The sequence below is a fragment of the Hyalella azteca genome, unplaced genomic scaffold, assembly GCF_000764305.2.
Source record: "Hyalella azteca isolate HAZT.00-mixed unplaced genomic scaffold, Hazt_2.0.2 contig5114, whole genome shotgun sequence".
Lineage (NCBI taxonomy): Eukaryota > Metazoa > Arthropoda > Malacostraca > Amphipoda > Hyalellidae > Hyalella > Hyalella azteca.
The window spans coordinates 84,380-104,216 of NW_025935314.1; the positions used below are offsets into that span (position 1 = coordinate 84,380).

General features: G+C 35.5%; 2 protein-coding genes across 2 annotated transcripts in view; one reads left to right on the forward strand and one right to left on the reverse strand.

Annotated features, from left to right (window-relative positions):
- Positions 1-376: 376 nt before the first annotated feature.
- On the reverse strand, positions 377-2,371 carry LOC125177819. Its single transcript, XM_047880286.1, has 3 exons — positions 1,802-2,371; positions 785-896; positions 377-503 (listed from the first exon to the last, which is right to left on the reverse strand). Exons 1-3 carry the CDS (start codon positions 2,220-2,222, stop codon positions 377-379), a joined length of 660 nt encoding a protein of 219 aa, XP_047736242.1. The 5' UTR covers positions 2,223-2,371.
- A 291-nt stretch (positions 2,372-2,662) lies between these two features.
- Positions 2,663-19,837, forward strand: part of LOC108675467 — a 39,263-nt gene continuing 22,088 nt past the window's right edge. Inside the window, exons 1-14 of the mRNA XM_047880285.1 lie at positions 2,663-3,203; positions 5,867-6,022; positions 6,346-6,468; positions 7,850-7,978; positions 8,469-8,591; positions 9,624-9,728; positions 9,990-10,536; positions 11,714-11,947; positions 12,165-12,390; positions 12,963-13,062; positions 14,459-14,581; positions 16,134-16,254; positions 17,296-17,412; positions 19,250-19,460. Coding sequence (XP_047736241.1) covers positions 2,913-3,203; positions 5,867-6,022; positions 6,346-6,468; positions 7,850-7,978; positions 8,469-8,591; positions 9,624-9,728; positions 9,990-10,536; positions 11,714-11,947; positions 12,165-12,390; positions 12,963-13,062; positions 14,459-14,581; positions 16,134-16,254; positions 17,296-17,412; positions 19,250-19,460 — 2,606 coding nt within the window. The 5' untranslated portion in view covers positions 2,663-2,912. The remainder of the gene's footprint in view (positions 3,204-5,866; positions 6,023-6,345; positions 6,469-7,849; positions 7,979-8,468; positions 8,592-9,623; positions 9,729-9,989; positions 10,537-11,713; positions 11,948-12,164; positions 12,391-12,962; positions 13,063-14,458; positions 14,582-16,133; positions 16,255-17,295; positions 17,413-19,249; positions 19,461-19,837) is intronic.

Genomic DNA, 19,837 nt, shown 5'->3' on the forward strand with positions numbered 1-19,837 from the left:
AATTGATGTTGATATTCAAGGGACATGACTCAGAGCTACTATAGAACATTTAACTACTAGAAGACCTCTTGCATGTCAGCTTCTAAAAATGGTATTTGAACCTTTAGTGTTATAATGCTATTCCTACCTGAGCAGTTACAGTGATTCTTACCTGAGTAGTTCCAGTGCTATTCCTACCTGAGTAGTTTCAGTGCTATTAATACCTAAGCCGTTACAGTGTTATCTTTACCTATGCAGTTACAGTGCTATTCCTACCTGAATAATTGCAGTGATATTCCTCCTATATAATAAAAGTGCCATTCGCCCCTGAATAGTCACAGTGTAGTAACTGTAGTTGCTACCCGGGCCGTTCGACCATAACCCGCGTATAACTCGCCTATAACTCGCCTCTGTCACGGCCACGCCTGACGGCCTCCCTGAGGTCTGCGTCCAGGGGGTGCAACCACGAGCTGTGGTCCGTGGTAGGGTTGTGGTAGTACACTGCCTGCGCGCCTTCGTCAAATCTGATCAGACATTAATATAACTTTATATTTAGTTATAATGGCAAGAATTAAATTCTTTACATTCTTATATGACACACATTTTCCGATGCCAATGGTTAATGCCGAAAATGTTCACTTCAATTTTTCGTTCATCCTTTCATGCAAAAGTGATCGCAAGGCGAAATTTCATCCGTATAGACATGGCACATTACGAACTTCTTATAAACTTGAATTAATGAATCGACAATTTTAGGATAAGATTATTTGAAATAATGTAAATGTTTGAGGTAACTTATACTTACACAGCTTGCCAAGGTGGAGGCAGCGGCGTGAGAAGAACAGTTCGAGCGGCTGCGACGAGCTCAGGTTCTTCTACAGGACAGATCCCATGTAGCTTGGCGAACTCCAGCACCTCTAAGACCACAAATACCACGGTCAAAAATATATTCGAAAAGCTGTAAACAATATAATAAAGTGTCAGGTAACCTTAGCATGTTGAGCAACATCATTGTAATGTTGTTTACAAAACAATAAAATTGACATATAGCCGTAAAGGTTGAGTAAGATCATTGTAATGTTATTTACAATACAATAAAGGGACAGGTAACCGTAAAAGGTTGAGTAACATCTTTGTAATGTTGTTTACAATATTCACCAAAACTGACGTAAGTTGGTAATGAGTAGAAGAAGAGGTATCTATACCAGTAATCATATTGCAATTGAAAATAAATACTGGTTGTCGTTATTGATTTTGCGTCAGTGTATTCTAGCCTGTACTTAAGTAAAATTTCTCAAGTCAACAAATGGAACCACAGTAAGAAAATCCATAGCAATACGAATTTGCAACAACTTTTTGCGCTCTTAAGAAATTACTAAATTAACTTTATTCTTAATCATTTCGACATGATAATGCAGCCGCTTTTCATGTACTGTATCCCTGCGAATTCAAGTAATTTAAAGCATTTATTAAATTTGTTATTTATACAAATACAGTAATACTGACAGCCGCTATTTTTTCTTGGCCTTCTGCTAGCGTGCATCGCGAGTGGTGATTCATGTGAACAATGTCATTGAAAATTTTTCTGAAATTACACTAAATGTAAACACCTGCAAACTGCTATGCAATTTATTTCATTCTTAATATATATTTGCGTATTCGTTTATAGGGCACTTTCCCGTTGGATATAATTCATGGATTTCTCGATCTCAATTCTATGTTGTTCATTATTAGAAACGCGAACAAACAATTTAATTAATTTAACTTGTTACTTTACTGCGTGTGAATGACTACGAAATTTTGTTACATTTTCTAAACTTACCTTCCTCAGTCACTCCATACGTTGGATCGAATATCTCCTCTAAAACTGTCTGTCTCCTGCTATTTTTTTCAGGTTTTGGAGTCTTACTACTATACTCAGCACACACGTCCTCGATCTCAGTGATACATGACAATGTGTTGCAACCTCTAGGCGACTTGTGTTTGGATTTAGATTTTTCTTGTGGTAAAACCGGCTCTTCAGTTGACTGGCTAGAATTATTGGTATCCGGACACTTCGTCGGTGCTTTGGGATCTGAATGTGAGTTAGATTCTATAAAGTTTTCGCCGTCAGATTCGGATGATGTTTTTTCTCGATAGTTTGTCGAAAATAAATTGGTTGTAGACGGGATTTTTGTTCTTCTGTTTACTTGAGCTGTCAGAGTAGAGTCACATGATGTACTAAATTTGTTGCTATTATCCATCACATAACTTTGAATCTTCTCTTCAAATAAACTTATCGAAGAAACATTTTCAAGCCTTAACCATTACCACAAGAAATCCTATAAATAAATTTTCCATGAACATTAGGATTATATATTATGAGCAAAATGCTTAAAACGTGTGCAAAGAAGTATTGTTTCAGACTCGAATACGTACACTGAAAAATACAACTGGATGCATCACAACAGTCTGTAACCATGACAACAGAATATATAGCGTTTTACAGAAAATTAAATAAATGTAAAAAAATATTGGTAAATGTAAATAACAAAAAATATGTTACCGAATTTGAATCCATAAAAAGTATAAACAAGAAGTTTGATAGATGAAATCCAATGTGCGATTTCTGTTTTCTTTAGACGAGGCAGAAAGTTTGGAAATTTCCGGTTAAACGGATAGAGCTCTCAGTTAGCAACAGGCATTCGCTAAGTCTCGGTAGATCCAAGAATTTTCGGTGAAGAACGATAAACTTTTATTATTTAGGTTGAAACTTGGTTTTATTTAGTATTGTACAAATTATATTTTCGGGAAGCAGTGCAGGCCATTATAATGATCAATCATGTTGGTAATATAGTCTTTGATTTATTTATACACAATTATACCGACGTATAACGAATTGAATAGAAATTCGTTTTCTGATTTTGTTTTCTAATGATTGAGATCTTACGTAAATGATGGCTACTACCAGCAACACCGTGTTGGAAAAGAAAGGTGCCGACACAAAGTCGTCGGAAGTGGTTATATCTCCTCTCAACTCGAACCAGCCTTCTCGAGAGAACAGCGGGACTGGAGCTGCCATATTAGCTGGCCTTGAAGAACTTTTAGACAATGCTGGTGCTTCACATATCACTGAGATTTTTATGTTGACTTATCGGGGCAGCTCTGAAGTTGATCGACACTATACAAAAGCAATGCTGCCATGGATAATAGCAGAGATTAAAAATCAAAAGAAATATGAAAAGGTAAGTTACCTATATATATAAAATATAATCTGTTGAAGTTATTGAATTTTAAGCACATATTTTAAAGAACATTTTTATGTATTCTAGGATCAAAAATTTCCTTTATATTAAGAAAATCTTGCAGCTCCAAAGTAACAAATTTTCCCTGAATTTATTATATAGAATCTCTTTGCCCTATTGTGCACTTATACCTATTAACAATTAGATAGGAGCTAATTTTGTAATTCATCTAGTGGGGATCTCGTGGTTCCTAATGTGGCGGGAAAGCTCTAGTTGGCTTGCAGCTCAAAACTTTAATAGGTATATTCCTTGCTGTCAGGCAGTTCAGGCTGGAATTCTAAGAATGGAAGTTCACTTATAAAAAAGCTTTCCACGGTTCCACCCAAGGTGAAAAGCTTTCCTTGGATACAGTGCTCTGCCAGCCTGTCAGGAGACTGATTATAAATGAAAAGGAGTATCAAAAGTGGACAAAATGTTTCAATTGTATAGTACATTAGATTTGTAATAGAAATATTTGGATGTCTCTTGTTTGATAGATATTTTTTATTTGTCTGTTATTTAATGGATTTTTAAAAAAATTTCTAGGCCTTTTGTTTGTAATAAGGCTAATCAAGTTTCAGTTGAGTATTTAGTTAACCAGTACTGTAGTACATATACCATACTTGGGGGCGGGGCTTATGGGCACAACCAATCACAGCATCCCCATCAACCAATCACAGCTTGAAAGCATCCACATCAACCAATCACAGCTTGAAAGCATCCACATCAACCAATCACAGCTTGAAAGCATTTCCATCAACCAATCACAGCTAGAAAGCAGATAACATTACAATTCCACTATCCAATCACAGCTGGAAAGCTGAAAGTGGCTAATATCACAAACCAATCACAGATGGAATTCTGGAAAGTGATAGGATATGTAAATAATGGACTGAAAGTGTAAAGTTCCTGGCCTTTCCAAGCTTTCAGGTCCTGCTTTCCAATATGCTATGTGTACTGGTTAATTTATTATCCCTCTAGAATTCCACACTGCTTGCTGTAACTATGCCTGATTTATTCCATGGCTAAAGCCCACAGGAGTTATAGGGTAAACGCGGTATATTCCGACACTTTAAGGACGCATCGAGAAATGAAAAACTATAAAAAAACCGTATGCGTTACGTAAGTTCTGTTGCCTTCACATGACTCTCAAAACACTTCACTACGCGTCAGCAACGATAAAACGTCACAAAATGTTGCCATATTTATTAAAAAGCCTTTAGAATGGAAACCTACCAAATCCCTATATTCCGTCATTTTGTGTGGCAACATCCGACACGTGGTGAGTCGTATTGCGTCAGCGCTTCAAATTTAACTGATACGTATTGCCGACATCCACGTGTTCGAATTCCGTTTGCTGTGTGAGCTGTATTGGGATACAACACGGCTTTGAATTAGAACACTAACGAATATTGAACGCTACTTAATTACGTTTTAATTAACAGCTATTAGGCTTTTAATTAAGCAAATTTCAATTTTTGTACAAAGCTTTGAACGATCTGTGTGTGTCCAATTCAAGTTGTGTCGGAATTAGTTTTCATGTGTCGAAATCCAACATCTCAACTTAATCATCTATTAATTTATTTGCGACTTGAAATCAGCGAATACAAGTATATTTAAAGGATTCCTAATATATTCACAGACGTATTTAAAAGTCTCAAACCATAATATTCTTCCTATAAAAACAGTTATTCACTATTTGGTAGAGCCATGTCAACTGTCAAATTTGACACATTTTTCGATGATCTCACCACGTGGCATGCATTGTCTCTCTTTGGATCTCAATATTTTCCTGCTAGATGGCCAAGACCTAGTGTTTTTGCAGTATTTCGACACGCAAATGTATGACGTCACCATTTCAACCATCAATGAACGCATGGAACTAAAACAAAGCTTAATATAAAGGAAAAACTAGAGAAGTGACGGAATTACCTACGATGTCGGAATATACCGCATTTACCCTACAAAATTAAAAATTTCCAAGTAATTTTTAAAATTTTGTGGCTCCTGATTGATAAATTTTAGATAAAATTAGAATTTTGTAATGTAATCATGTACTTTTTTCAACAATTGCCATTAATGCTACTAACTTTGTCGCAGAAATTATGTTGCTGGCCTTTAAAATATAAAATCTATTTTGTTAGCAAAACTGAGCCATAACTTTCTGGCCCAATTGAATCAACTATTTTTTGTTATTACGGTATGTCGCAACCAAACCCTACAAATTGTACATCTAATAAACATAATATATATGGCTTTTATTGATAATGACAAGTAGGGAGTATGCTGAGTGGTAACTGTCAGTGTCAACTTGTATGGCCTTGACAATATATAGAAGGTATATAATTAATCTGGCAGGAATCTAATAGCTCCAAAAATGGTGGGAAAGCTTTAAGCACTGCCCAAAAAGTAGATATATAATGTATACATTCCATGCCTGCTTAGGCTGCCAAGGGGATAATATATTTATTGACTACATCATAAATTTGCAAACAACTTCAAAATTTATTAGTTTCTCATTTGCGTCTAGGCATTCATTCTAGCCTTTAATATTTTCTTGAAATTTTCTTTAAAATTTCAAAGTAAATTTAAATGAATAACTAATATTTTTAATTTTGTTTCAGGTGAAAGTTGAAATCAGCCAAGGAATGGTGACTGTTCTGAGTGTATCTCCAGAGTCGGAAATGCCGCTCTTTGCACATTCTGTGAAGCAGATCCACCAATGTGTTATGGAGCAAGCTGATCACACTCATTTCTTGTATACCTTGAAGCCCATGCCAGTATGTATATTGGGTTTAATAGTATTAACCTTAAATCAGTGCAAAACATGAAAGGGTGTCTATAGTGTACTGCATATATGTGTTGAGAAATTATATTTGCATAACATGAAGTCTTATTTGACTGAGATGATGATGTCAACATCTACAGGATATAAAATATTTATCTAATTTTCCCTGAAACAGATCTTTCTAGCAATGATGTCTTTTAGGATAATTATAACCCCTGCATGGAACTTAGAATAAAAAACATTCAAATTGGACTTGAACTATAGTATACGGTACTTTATTTGTGTTCAAATATCTCAGTTTGTTGGTTCTTCCAGGACAAAGAGAACAGGAAACAAGAGCATGGAAATGAAGCCCTTCAGGTGACGCCTGTGTTCACCAATGCATCAGCAGGAACTGACCATCAATGTCATCTTTTCAAGGCTGAATCTGAAGAATATGTGAGTGCTGGTTGCAAAGTTATCCTCTTTTTGTATATTTTTTTAAAAGGCCTTGGTAGGATTCAGAATAAAATGTAATGTAGGTTCTTAGAAAAAAAATAAACGACATTTCTGAAAATTTAGTTGAAATTTTAATGAATGAGCTTATATTTAGCTTAAATTAGCTACCATTGTATAGGAAACATTTTTTATTGGATTGCAATTGAAACTTTTGCAACTGCATTTACATGTACAGTAACTCCTTTGGGTCAGAGAGAACCATTAGACTGTGTCAAGTCAAGTATATATGAATATATATATATAGGTATTGAATTTTGATGCCTTGATAAGAGCCATTATTCAATCTACCTCTGAAAAGACCTCCATTAATATTAGTTTGAATTTATATACATTTTCCATTATGAACATTTTTACAGATTTAATGAGACTTTTTCATCTTTATCAAACATTGTTGCATGATTCCCTGAATTTTGCATTGTTTCAGTTAAACTTTCTGTTTGAGTTATTTTTATCAAGCACAATACTTTTAATAACTTGACAAAACTGTTCCTATTCCCAATGTACTGTATTCATGTAGCTCAAACAGCATATTAATAAAATACATAAAAAAACTTTTTAAAAACCACGTTTTTCTTGTGGACTAAAAAGTAGAAAATAAATTATGGCTTGCCCCAAAAAACGTGTGTCGGGAAGATTTATGATTAAAGCGAAAAGCACACAACACACGAATTTTGAAATTTGATGGTGAACGTACAGCCCGACACACGTTTTTTATCGATGATACGCAGCGTCAGCGCCTGTTCGTCTATTATAACGTCAGCGCCCGCACGTCATACTATATATATACTATATATATAAAATATATATATACTTTACTCAATTAAACTAATTTAGGTCTCTAATTATTAGTTTTTATGATTGTATCTGAAATTGTTAGGCGAAAATAGACTGCATGCCGAATTTCAGATCTCTAGAACAATCAGAAGTGGGCTAATTTTCGTTGTCAATGTTAACAACAAACAAACAAACAAACAAACAAATAAACAAACAAACAAACAAACGCGAAGCTAAGCTAAGAAAAACGTGTTAAAAATATAACTCAGTAGTCAGTACTCACTGCAGTGAGTGACAGAGTGTGCATTTTCTCATCAACAAAAACGTGAAGTCACGGACAGACGAACGGACGGACAGACAGACAGATATGGCGAGCACAATACCTTGTGCATTTTTCCATAAATGAGAAAATGCGCTAAAAAGAAGTGTGTGGACAATAAAATTTTTTTTTCAGTAATTATTATTTTACAGAAAAATGACTTTTAATGTCATTTCACAGTTTTATTGTACATAATTTGCTTAATGCATTGATGTATCCATTTCTCAGGTTCGTAGTTTCTTCAAATGTCTTCGTCAGCAGCCCAAGGACTCCCACCAAGTCTTCCGCACAAGATCGCAGCTCTCAGTGCAGGCTCTCCCAGAAACTTTTTTGCATGGAGAAACTCAGTTTTATGAGGTTACTTTTGCTATGTGTTCAATTTTTTGTTTCAATGTAGCAATCTGTCTTTTGTTTCTTTTATGGAGTACGGTATTAGGAAATTTTGATTGTTACTAAGGAGCTATTTTTTTCCAGTCCTGCAGTTTTCCTTTTTATTGGCCAAATATATATTTAACTTGAATATGACTTGAGGTATAGTAGTTGTCTCTAGAAATTTTGTGTTAGGTTTTTATGCCCAAATTTAAAATCAAATTTGTAGTACCCCCAATCCTCTCAAAAGTCTCAATAGTCATTGATTTTTTCATACTTACCGGTATATCATACCTTGCATGCCAATAAGTTTTGGCAACAAGATTTTTAAGTCCAGGGAATTTTTTCATTTTTAAACTGTACAAAATAAACAGCACTCGGATATCACTGTTATGTAATGTCACTGTTATGTACAAGTATGCAATGTACTCCAGGCTGTTATCAATGATGGAATTGTTAACTATTTACTGTGCTACAGGTGCTGTTTGTTGGGCGAGTCAAAGTCTCTCACTGCAAAGTGCCAGCTTCTTTCATAGACGAGGCGTGTGAGGCATTCAAACATAAAAAAAATTCTGACTCCAGGAACAGTTTAAATTCTGATGTAAGTTCCAATTTTTCTTTCCTAGAAGTATTCAGTTAATAAATTATCAAGGTATTTTTATAGGTTAAATAATTATTTATAGCAGGAGTTTTAGCTTGAAGGTTGGTAATTGTGAAAATATATATTCATACCTACACATATGCATTAAAATATTTGCAGAATAGTTGCATCTGGTTAATGAAATTATGGAAACATTTTTTTTCCACAATGGTAACGAATTTTTAAATTTATATCACAATATCAGTTGAAGACAATTTTAATTACTATAATAATTAATGATTAGATTGAAACATTTGAAATCATTATTAATATACCTTTTCCTGATTAGTTTAGAAAAGGTTATGACTTTGTTTTCGTTTTTGGATCATCATGTATAGGTACATTGTAACTTTGTTGTTAATTGATTTAGATAATTTATATCATGATATCTATTTTAACTTGATTAAATCTGGGTGTAGATACTCTTTTAAATTATATTTATAACTTATATACGTATAACTTGTTTGCATATAGGTTAAGGTCCTCTATTAATGGTACGTATCTATTTTAACTTGATTTAATATGGGTGTAGATACTTCTTAAATACCTAGTATCTATGGTAACTTGTTTGCATGTAGGTTAAGGTGGTTTATTTAATGATATCTATTTTAACTTGATTGAATCTGGGTGTTGATACTTTATTTAATAGTATCATGTTATCTATCGTAACTTATTTTCAAATAGGTTAGGGTCCTTTATATGATATCTATTTTAATTTCGGTAAATCTGGGTGTAGATACTTTTTTTAATAGTATCTATGATAACTTTTTTTCATATAGGTTTATGTCCTTTATTTAGGAGTATATATGGTAGCTTGATTGCTTACCAGGGCCTATACTTTCAAAAAAAGTTAAGAGATCATAAGTTCATCAGCCAATCATTGACGGCCTTTCAAGCAAAATCCACCAATCATAGATAAGAAAATAGAGCGTAAGTACTTACGTTCACTTAGCCACTTTTGAAAGTATGGCCCCTGTTCATTATGGTCAACAGAGCGTGGCCAGCGGTCTGGACGACTATCAGAAGGTTGGCAGCGGATACTCGGTACCAAACATCAACTTCTCTACAGACCAGCCCGCAGTCCGGTCCAACTTCAGGGTGCGTTACTCATTGTGTTTAGTTACTCTTTTGGGCTTGGGTGTCACTCTTGATCTTCATTCCGGAATGAAATCAATTTATTGTCATTGTTTTCTTGTATTATATTTTATTCTTAAATGTTTTAATGCATTATTCTCTTTGATATTAATGGATATTTTCTCATTAGAGCACATTATTTTACTGCAAGTTCTGCTAACATTATTATATAATTTCATGGATAATTAATATTTGTTATTCTAGCACTTACTTTATATATGGCAGGATCAGAAGGGTGAGTCACGCAAGAAACATTTGATCCAGCAGCAGAGTTGTGGTGATGCTCCTCCATCTCAGCATCGTGTTAGGTTTACCCTCGACACAGACATCGATCAATACCTTGACCAAGTAAATGAACCTAATGACGATACAACAAAAGGAAATAAAAGCATTAGTCTCCCATCCGGTCCTGTATTTAGTTCAAATACGAGCTCTCCTCTTGGATCGAGGCTACCTTCGAGCTCCAGCAGCTTGGGCAGCACCAAGGAGTTCACTCCAATACAAGAGATTATTGCTGATGGAGAAAGCGTTGTTGTTGAAGAGGAGGAGAGTGGACAACTTGTACGCTCTTTCTCAATACGCGTGCCAGAAAAAGTCAACTGGTACTTGCCATCTGAAGAAGAAAAAACTACGGTTTCTTCTGAACAAATACAATCAGTGCTGAAAACTAATATCGGTGAAAAAGTTAGTGAACAAGAAGGTGATGGAATCCATGCAAATCAAAGTGCAATTGGTGGGCGAGATGGAGATCATGAACTGAAGATCACTGAAGGTTTGCCTTTGTACTGCTGTATCTTCAAATGGATTGCGTTCGTGAATGTTAACAAATCTACGGCTGTTAAATCTACAGCTGGCGTTGTAGTTTCGTTTGCTCCCTGCATTCTTTTCTTACCTTAATTTTATTTTGTACCAACTCCTTAATTTCTCAATCTTTTACCCGAATCATAATATGACTGGTCTCACTGATAAATTGAAAATACTATCGTCTCTCTTTAGCTAATTACCTTATTATTTATGTATTACCCTCTTTATTACCAGTTTTGATTGCTGTATTCTGCACACCGTTAAATGTGACATGACGTGAATGTTAATAAATTTTCCGCATTAAGCAGGGTTGCATGAATAATGCATTGCCCGATCTTTAGTTATAAAGCAACTCCTATTCTCAGTTGTTTGCAGTATCTCGACTTCGTTGATCTCACGACTGTTCTTACAGGTTCTATATTTCCCCAGCATTTATGTGTGACCGTTTGAGGCTTTTGAGCCGCAATTTTGTGACCCTTGATATTCTTGTTCCTAAAATATTATATCTCAACCTTATTTATTTGATAAATCAGAGATAAATTGATCATTATATCTCCCAACTATTTCTTTTAGCTTGTCTCTCTTAATCATCAAATTAAGCTTGTTGTTTAGTTAGTGTGCCTATTAATAATCTCAGTGTCTAAAGTGTAAAAAAACGAATGTAGATGTATTTAATGAATTATTTCTCTATATAACATAGAATAAATAATTAGTAGTTGAGACGGAAAGTTTCACAGCAACTGATTGGAAATTTATTTAATTTTTCTCTTCTTGTTTTCTGTGTTAATCATGAAACAAACCAACTTATTAATTCGCTGGTTTCACGAAGTTAATTATTATCAACAAATTTCTTTAATATAAAATTTATTATTTCTCAGCATGAGTGCCTTGTTTTTGCCATATGTTAAATTTCTATTGTTAATTTATTATTGAATGATTTAAAAAAATGTTTGAAATTAAAATTAAATTTTTTGAAATCAAAATCTTAAAAATTTTTGTTTTACCAGATTGAAATGATATTCATGTTTAGGAAATTAGTTTACTTGTTACTTGTGTCTCGTAATCAAATCTTTATGAAATTTTCCTGCAAAATTAAAACTTGAAGTAAATATCTAATGAGATGATCCTTACTTTCCCCTTCTCAGCTCCCCAAAAGCCTATATCACCTCTCGCTCTCCCCTCGAAACAACCCTTCTTCGTCTTCCCCACTCCTGCAGCTGCCACTCCTGCAGCTGCCACTCCTGCAGCTGCCACTCCTGCCACTCCTGCAGCTGCCACTCCTGCAGCCGAAGTTCCTACAGCTTCCTCCGCTGTCGCATCGCTGCGCCCTTTGCAGAGCAGCGTCAGTAGCGCGGACTTACCGAGCTCTCCCCCGCCAGGTACGTCTGTACGGCCACAGCCTGGTACGTCTGTACATTGCTGCATCGGTTTGAAACATCAGCTCAATCTAAATAATTCTTTTTTGTATCATAAGACCGTTTGAAACATGACCATTAAAACTTTTTTAGTCTTTGATCCCTTTAAACTTCTGTCATCTTAAAACCGCTTAAACTTTCTTAAAACTGAACCCATTTAACATTTTTTCTTCTTACACAGGAACGGACGACGACTTAGATCGCCCGTCGTTCAAGCAGCTGATCAAGCGTCGCTATTCCGAGCAGCTCGCAGGCCCAGACAGCGAGGAGGTCTCGGCGAAGAATTTATTCACAGCGTACGGCCGATCTTCTGCCGCGGCGATTGCCGATGACGATACTGACGAAGGCGAGCCTCCCTACCGCCCACGACTTAGGACCATCAGTGGCAATAGTTCTGCTAAACTCAAGTGGGTGCTACGACTTTTTGATGATAGAAATATATTGATTGTTTTTTGTCCTTGTATTGATCCTTAGTGGTCCATGTATTGATCGTTTGTGGTCAACGTATTGATTGTTTGTGGTCTATGTATTGATCGTTTGTGGTCCATGTATTGATCGTTTGTGGTCATGTTTGTGGTCCATGTATTGATTGTTTGTGGTCCATGTATTGATCGTTTGTGGTCCATGTCATCGTGGGGTTAATGGTGATTAAGGTAATGTCATCGTTATGTTGATGCCAGCGTGAGATTGATGATAGTTATGGTTGATGTTTAATCAAGATGTGATTATTTTATTTAATAGTCCATTGATCTAATTGACTAACCTACTTTGTATGATCTTGTACATCTGCATGAGATTCTTTGATTTTTAATTTATCATTATCAAGTTTGAAATATATTTCCTCTTACTGAATCTCTACAGTTTCCCTACACAATTAAGAGTTATTCACATGAATGTCAACTACAATATTTAATAATATGAATTTCTCAACTACAATTGACGGCGAAAAATTATTTTCTGGGGGATTTTTTGCGTGCAGGCGATCGCAGTTCACGGAGATAAGGGAGCGGACAGGGTCTATGGGGAGTGCCTCGACCCGACCCAGACCCTCGAGACCTATGAGTGATGCAGACCCCAGGGTGGGATGTGGGGTGTGGTGATGTGGTGTGGTGTGGGGGTAATGGGGTGTGAGGAGGGGGGTTTGGGTGATGTGGTGTGGTGTGGTATGGTGGGGTGTGATGTGGTGTGGGGTGATGTGGTGTGGGGTGAAGTGGTGTGGGGTGATGTGGTGTGGGGTGATGTGGTGTGGGGTGATGTGGTGTGGTGTGGGGGTAATGGGGTGTGTGGGTTTGGGTGATGTGGTGTGGTGTGGTATGGTGTGGGGTGAAGTGGTGTGGGGTGATGTGGTGTGGGGTGATGTGGTGTGGGGTGATGTGGTGTGGGGTGATGTGGTGTGGGGCGATGTGGTGTGGTGTGGGGGTAATGGGGTGTGAGGAGGGGGGTTTGGGTGATGTGGTGTGGTGTGGTATGGTGGGGTGTGATGTGGTGTGGGGTAATGTGGTGTGGGGTGATGTGGTGTGGGGTGATGTGGTGTGGGGTGATGTGGTGTGGGGTGATGTGGTGTGGGGTGATGTGGTGTGAAGGGTAATGTGGTATGAAGGGTAATGTGGTGTGGGGGGGGGGGAATAAGGTGGCGTGAGAAGGAGGGATTGGGGTGTGATGTGGGGAGCATTAGCTTGGTTTAGATCTTCATAAATTTCCGCACTATGCACATTATTTTTAGGTTCATGTATTGCAAGGAATGTGTCTTCTATTCTAATGAGTTCTTTTTATCACTCTCATTGTATGTGTAATGAATATTTTTGTCCAACCCGATAAGGTAAAGTATAGAAGTTTGGGGAAAAACTTGGTTTACGTACATTCCAAATGATGGGATATCAAGTATGCGCAATTTGGATGGAGGATGCGCAATTTGTAACATAGACGTGACACTGGAGTATGTGAAAAGGACTTTATACTAATTCACGTTTCATACATTTTTAAACAGCTTTACGTGGCAAAATTAGCAGGATTTAGTGTGTTGAATATTTCCTATTGTGATTTTGTATGTGTTGTTCTAAGTCTGGCATATATTAGTTGTATAATAGGAGCTATTCACAATAACAATTGATATGCTTTATTGATTTTAATTTAATCATAATTATGTGTTTAAATTTATTTGTACATCATAAGCCATGCCGCATTGTGTAACAGGCAGAATGGAAGGAGAAAAAAATAAGGAACTGAAATATATTTTTGAATTTAAATCATATAAAATTTTATAAAACCTAATAAATCTAATTTTTCAACTGATGTTCCATACGCGTTCTATGTATTTTAAATTTTGGTGCGCACTGTTATTTTTTTGCATTATTATTACTTTGCTTGGAAGTTATTTTAGGGATAATAATAAATATAAATTATCAACCCTTATTTATTATTTGTCATCAACAGCGACTTGGAGTTTGTGTTTTATAAAAGTGATGATGTCAACAGGTGTCTGGCGGCAACAGGTCCCTGTTGTTCCATGTTGGGCGGGAGGAATTGCAGCTCATCAACCCTGAGCTGAAAACCATCCAGCTGAGGAAGAGCTTCAAGGATATACCTCAGCGCTGCCAGGTCAGCTCAGGGATATACCTCAGCGTTGTCAGGTCAGCTCAGGGATATACCTCGTATTATTATATTACAGTTTTGCTGTATTATTTCAAAGATTAAATTCTATCTCCATTATAAGTTTTAGATATTGATTGGTGAACTTTTTTTGACCAAATTGTTCGAAGGGAAATAGAATTTCTCAATTATTATTTATTATTTAGCTATTTGAGGATTCCATGTAAGAAAAAATCATATAAATCAACGGAAACTTTCAGTTTACTGGTTCGATGAAAAAAACTTGTTGGTCAAAAAAATTTTTTATTGGGAATTCCGCAGTATTTGTTGTTTAGGCTGAAAAAAATATGGAAATTGCCTTCGAATCGTCGCGTCTCACCTTTGTTTATGATTATTTTCCCAATTGCTGCTTGCTTGAAGGAAGTCGCCTGGTGAGTTTTCAACTTTTTCCTTGCTTATAAAAAAATTATTTGCATCTATAGCTGTCATCTGAACTAGTTAAGGATTATGCATAATACTACTTAGTTGAAATTTACTTCAACTATCAACCAGAATGCGCATCAATGTTCTTTCAGAGCGCAATAAAATGTAATATAAATGAAAGCGTTGATTACACTATGTGCTCCTACATCACGTCTTATCAATTTTACGCGATCATGTTGCACCTAACATTGCTTTAAAAACTATTTGTGAGGAAATTTGGGAACTTCAACTATTGTTGTTAAAGAATTTTCAGTACAAACGTTTTTTACCTCGGCTAATATCAGATCTATTTATCTTAACTTTTCATGGACATTAAAGCGGCTATTTTATATAGGTTGAAAAATTTCTTGTTAAAGCATTTTGATCCTGAAATTTTATTTGATTTCCTCCACGAAACATTACTATAACACACAAATAAGAAACATTACCTTGTATTCATACAAAACTATGCTATACATCAAAAGAAAAATTCTCTAAAAATTATTACAAAATTTAACAACTCATTAATACGATACTTAACAGCACACTGATATGAAACAATGAAACACGCTTATACAATGAAACAATGAAACACGCTGATGAACTGACGATCTCTTAACTTTTTTTGAAAGTATGGGCCCTAGGCTACTAATTGTTTGTACCTGTGGTCTAGGTTTTGAACTGACGTTGGAGCTGGACTCCGAAACGTTAACAGAAGCCCAGTTTAAATACCGCATTCAGTTCCTATCCTCTACAAATTGTAAACCCTTTTTTGCGAACGAAACTCGAAGAATGTATTCAAACCTTAACAACACATTATTACGAAATTTAACAGCGCATTTATAAAAAACTAACCACACATCAAAACAGAATATTATATACATTAGTATATATTATGTTAATAATAAATATTAATATTATTTATATTAATGTTAACATTAATCAAAATTAATTATTAATATATTAATGTAATAATATAATATAAAATTCAACAAAATTAATATAGGAATAAAACATTACTTTCATATAATAATATTAACAATAATATTAAAACACATCAATATATGTCACAAGTGTTACAATAATCTTTCGCCCCCAGGGTATCCTGAACAACGACCACTTCGGCTTCATATGTCGCGAAGTTGCGGCCGACCAGCCCGTCTACGTCGGCTACATCTTCCGCTGTGACAACCCTGACGTTACCAAGGAAATTGTGCTTAGTGCGTCACTTACTAATTAAATCTAATATTTATAACTATAATTATTAATGTGACTGAATTAAATAAATTATATTGTAATGAATGAATCTGGTAGGAAAATTGAATCTTCCGCTGTAACAACCCCAATGTTACCAAGGAAATTGTGCTTAGTGCGTCACTGACTAATTTAATCGAATATTTATAAGTATTAAAGTTACTAAATTCAATAAATTATATTGTAATGAATGAATCTTGAATGAAAATTGAATCTTCCGCTGTGACAACCCAGATGTTACCAAGGAAATTGTAGTTAGTGCGTGAACGACTAATTTAATTGAAAGTTATTTATAACTATTGTAAATTGAAGTGACTAAATTTAAGAAATTATATTGTAATGAATGAATCATGAAGGAAAATTGAATCTTCCGCTGTGACAACCCTGACGTTACCAAGGAAATTGTGCTTAGTGCGTCACTTACTAATTTAATTGAATATTCAAAACTATAATAATACCATTATTATTAAAAAAGTATTAATAAAATGAATACAAATCAATAAAGTAAATACCATAATAAATTTTTTATGGTAAATGCAATCAGAGAGCGGATGTAGAAATGTTACTCCCATTTATCGGGCAAAACTGTGTCAGGATAACTCACTCAGGAGCAAAAAGTGCATAGCAAGTTAGAAAAAGTTGCGACTTAGAACTTCCAATTGCGGGACTTAGAACTAAGAACCAACTAAGCGGTACTAATATCTTATGATATTTCTTGTATTGCTTGTTTGCCCAGGTTTGAACCACTCATTTTGACCATAATTTTTTTCGTACGATGACAATTCTTCATGAACTTCCAATATTTATTATACCGCTTCTTTGCCGAGTTTTGAACCGCTCACTTTGACCATAGATTTCTTTTTACGGTGACCATTTTCCATGAACTTCCAATATTTATTACACTGCTTGTCACCCCAGGTTTGAGCCGCTCATGTTGACCATAATTTTCTTCATACGGTGATAATTTTATATGAAATTCCAACATTTATTATACCACTTTTGGCCAGGTTTGAACCGCGCGTTCGAAGCGGTCGCGTCTGCTCACCAGAAGGAGAAACAAGCCGCCACGCTCTGCGAGTCCTGCCCCATGCGCTGGCTTAGCGCCCTCTGCACCGAACTTGAAGGTCTTTATATACATAAATAGGAGATATTATCTATTATTATTGTATTGTTATAATGTTCTTTTGTAATCAATTACAGGGAAAAATGTCTCGAATGATTGAAGGTATTGAAATTTTCATTGAAATAATGAATGGGTTATCGTATTGTCCAAATAATGACGTACTTTTTGCGTGTAGCCGTGCGTAAAAATGTGCATTGCTATTTGGAGAAAGTTTCACTCATTTCTCTGAGTGTGGTTGTATCTGTTATTATTATTAATTATTCGGCTGTAACTATTATCTCCGTGTACGGTTTGCTGTTCATCAAAAGCTCTTTGTCATATTTCATCAAACAAAATCGGAATATAAATAAATGAAGAAATGATCATAAAAAAGTCTAAAAATGCAATTTAATTCCTATGAACGCATCCTGAATAATATTTTACAGTGAATTTTGGATCGTCTGTTGTCCTGCAATAAATTTAAAGAATTTTATAATATGTTAATTTCGTGACGTAGTGATATCATTTTTTAATTTTATTTAATATGTTAGTTAATTCTGGGACACAATTAATTGCTTTATTCAATCAATGTTAGTGACTGAAGAAAGTTGAACAATTCTCGAATTCATTATTGAATATTATGAATTATTATCATTATTTTAATAATTTATTGATTATTATTCTAAATATTATTATTGTCTGATAAATGAATTGCTTAATAATTGGGTTGTCACCGGACGTATGCCTCAACCTTTAAACTTGTCAGAATGCTCAGAACTCCACGACCAAATGCCATGCCGGCAACTATCTTGTAAAAACTTCAAGTGCACTTTATTGCACTGGGATGTCTTCCATTAAAACTTCGGTTACACGGATAAAACGTAATTTTATTTCTGCAAAGCACCGTTTAAAACAGGCACGGTTAAAAGTTAAACTAGAGTGACATCAGGTTCATGATCGAGGAGCAGTTTACTAAATCTTTCACGGCTCAGCCACGACTCCAGCTTTAAGGCAAAGAATGCTGAGAGTTGATAGAGCGGAGTGAGTACAGGTATGAACCTCACTGTAAGGCTGGCGGGACACGACTGACTAACCGACTCACAGCCGCTCAGACCTGAGGCCATACTTTCTAAACTCGCTAAGTGAACATAAGTACTTACGCTATATTTTCTTGTCTATGATTGGTGGATTTTGCTTGAAAGGCCGTCAATGATTGGTTGATGAACTTACGATCACTTAACTTTTTTGAAAGTATGGGCCCAGACCTTGTACTACGTCGTTCCAACGGCTGTAAGGTCTGACTCTAATGTTACTGACGCAGCTTCGCCAGACGCAACAGAATAATTTCGTGACAAAAATGCACATGAGAGTAAGTGTTAGGATTAATCGAGCAATAAATATACGTGAACGATGTTCATCGTTCACAGGGTTTTTCGGTGACACTGTTTTTAAAATCATGAATTTAATCCAAAATCTAATTATTATGTGCATGACAGGTTTTAAAAACAAATTTCTCGGGCAACACGCACTAATTATACCATTAATTCTAAAACATCTTAATTATTTAACTGCTGAACAGGCTATTTTTATTATATAACTGATGAATTAACGTAATTAACAGGCCTGCCAGCTACACTCGCACACTAATTATATCATTACTTCTAAAATATCTTCATCTTTTAACTGAGGAACAGGTTATTTTTATTATATAACTGATAAATTAACGTAATTAACAGGCCTACCAGCTACACTCGCATACTAATTATATCATTACTTCTAAAATATCTCCATCTTTTAACCGATGAACAGGCTATTTTTATTATGCAACTGATGACTAAAGTAATTAACATAATTACCAGGCCTACCTGCTACACGCGCCCACGCTCTCATCCTGCGCCGCGTGCAGCAGCTGCCGGAGGGCGACCGTGACCTGCTGCTGGCTAAATACGAGGGCGCCGAGGCTCCTGAGGTCCAGCACAAGAATAATGTCCTCATGATGCTCCTGAGGGCGCATATGGAGTCCCAGCAGCAGACCCATGTCCACATATGGCCCGCCTCTACTGGCCCTAAGTAATTACATGAATTATTTCTTTGTATTCGCTAATCTTGATGCCTACATTAACCGCGCTGCATCTTGTATATTCACAAAATGATATGCGTTTAAAAATTACTTTTTTAAAGACAACACTTCTAAAGAATCCAGTGTCTCCGATGTTGCACATCTACAGAGAATTTCTAATTTTATTTTCAAATTTATTTATCTTGTCAATTGATCCATGCATTGCCTCTGACTTTACGCAAGTGTGGAAAATTTTAAACCGATTGGAAAGTTAGAAGCGTGTTAAATATCAATTATAAGATTTGTAGCGGACAAACATCAAGAAGTGAAGTTAAAGAGAAGTGTTGTAAAAATTAACGGGGTCTATTGTTCAAATAGTGCCACACTT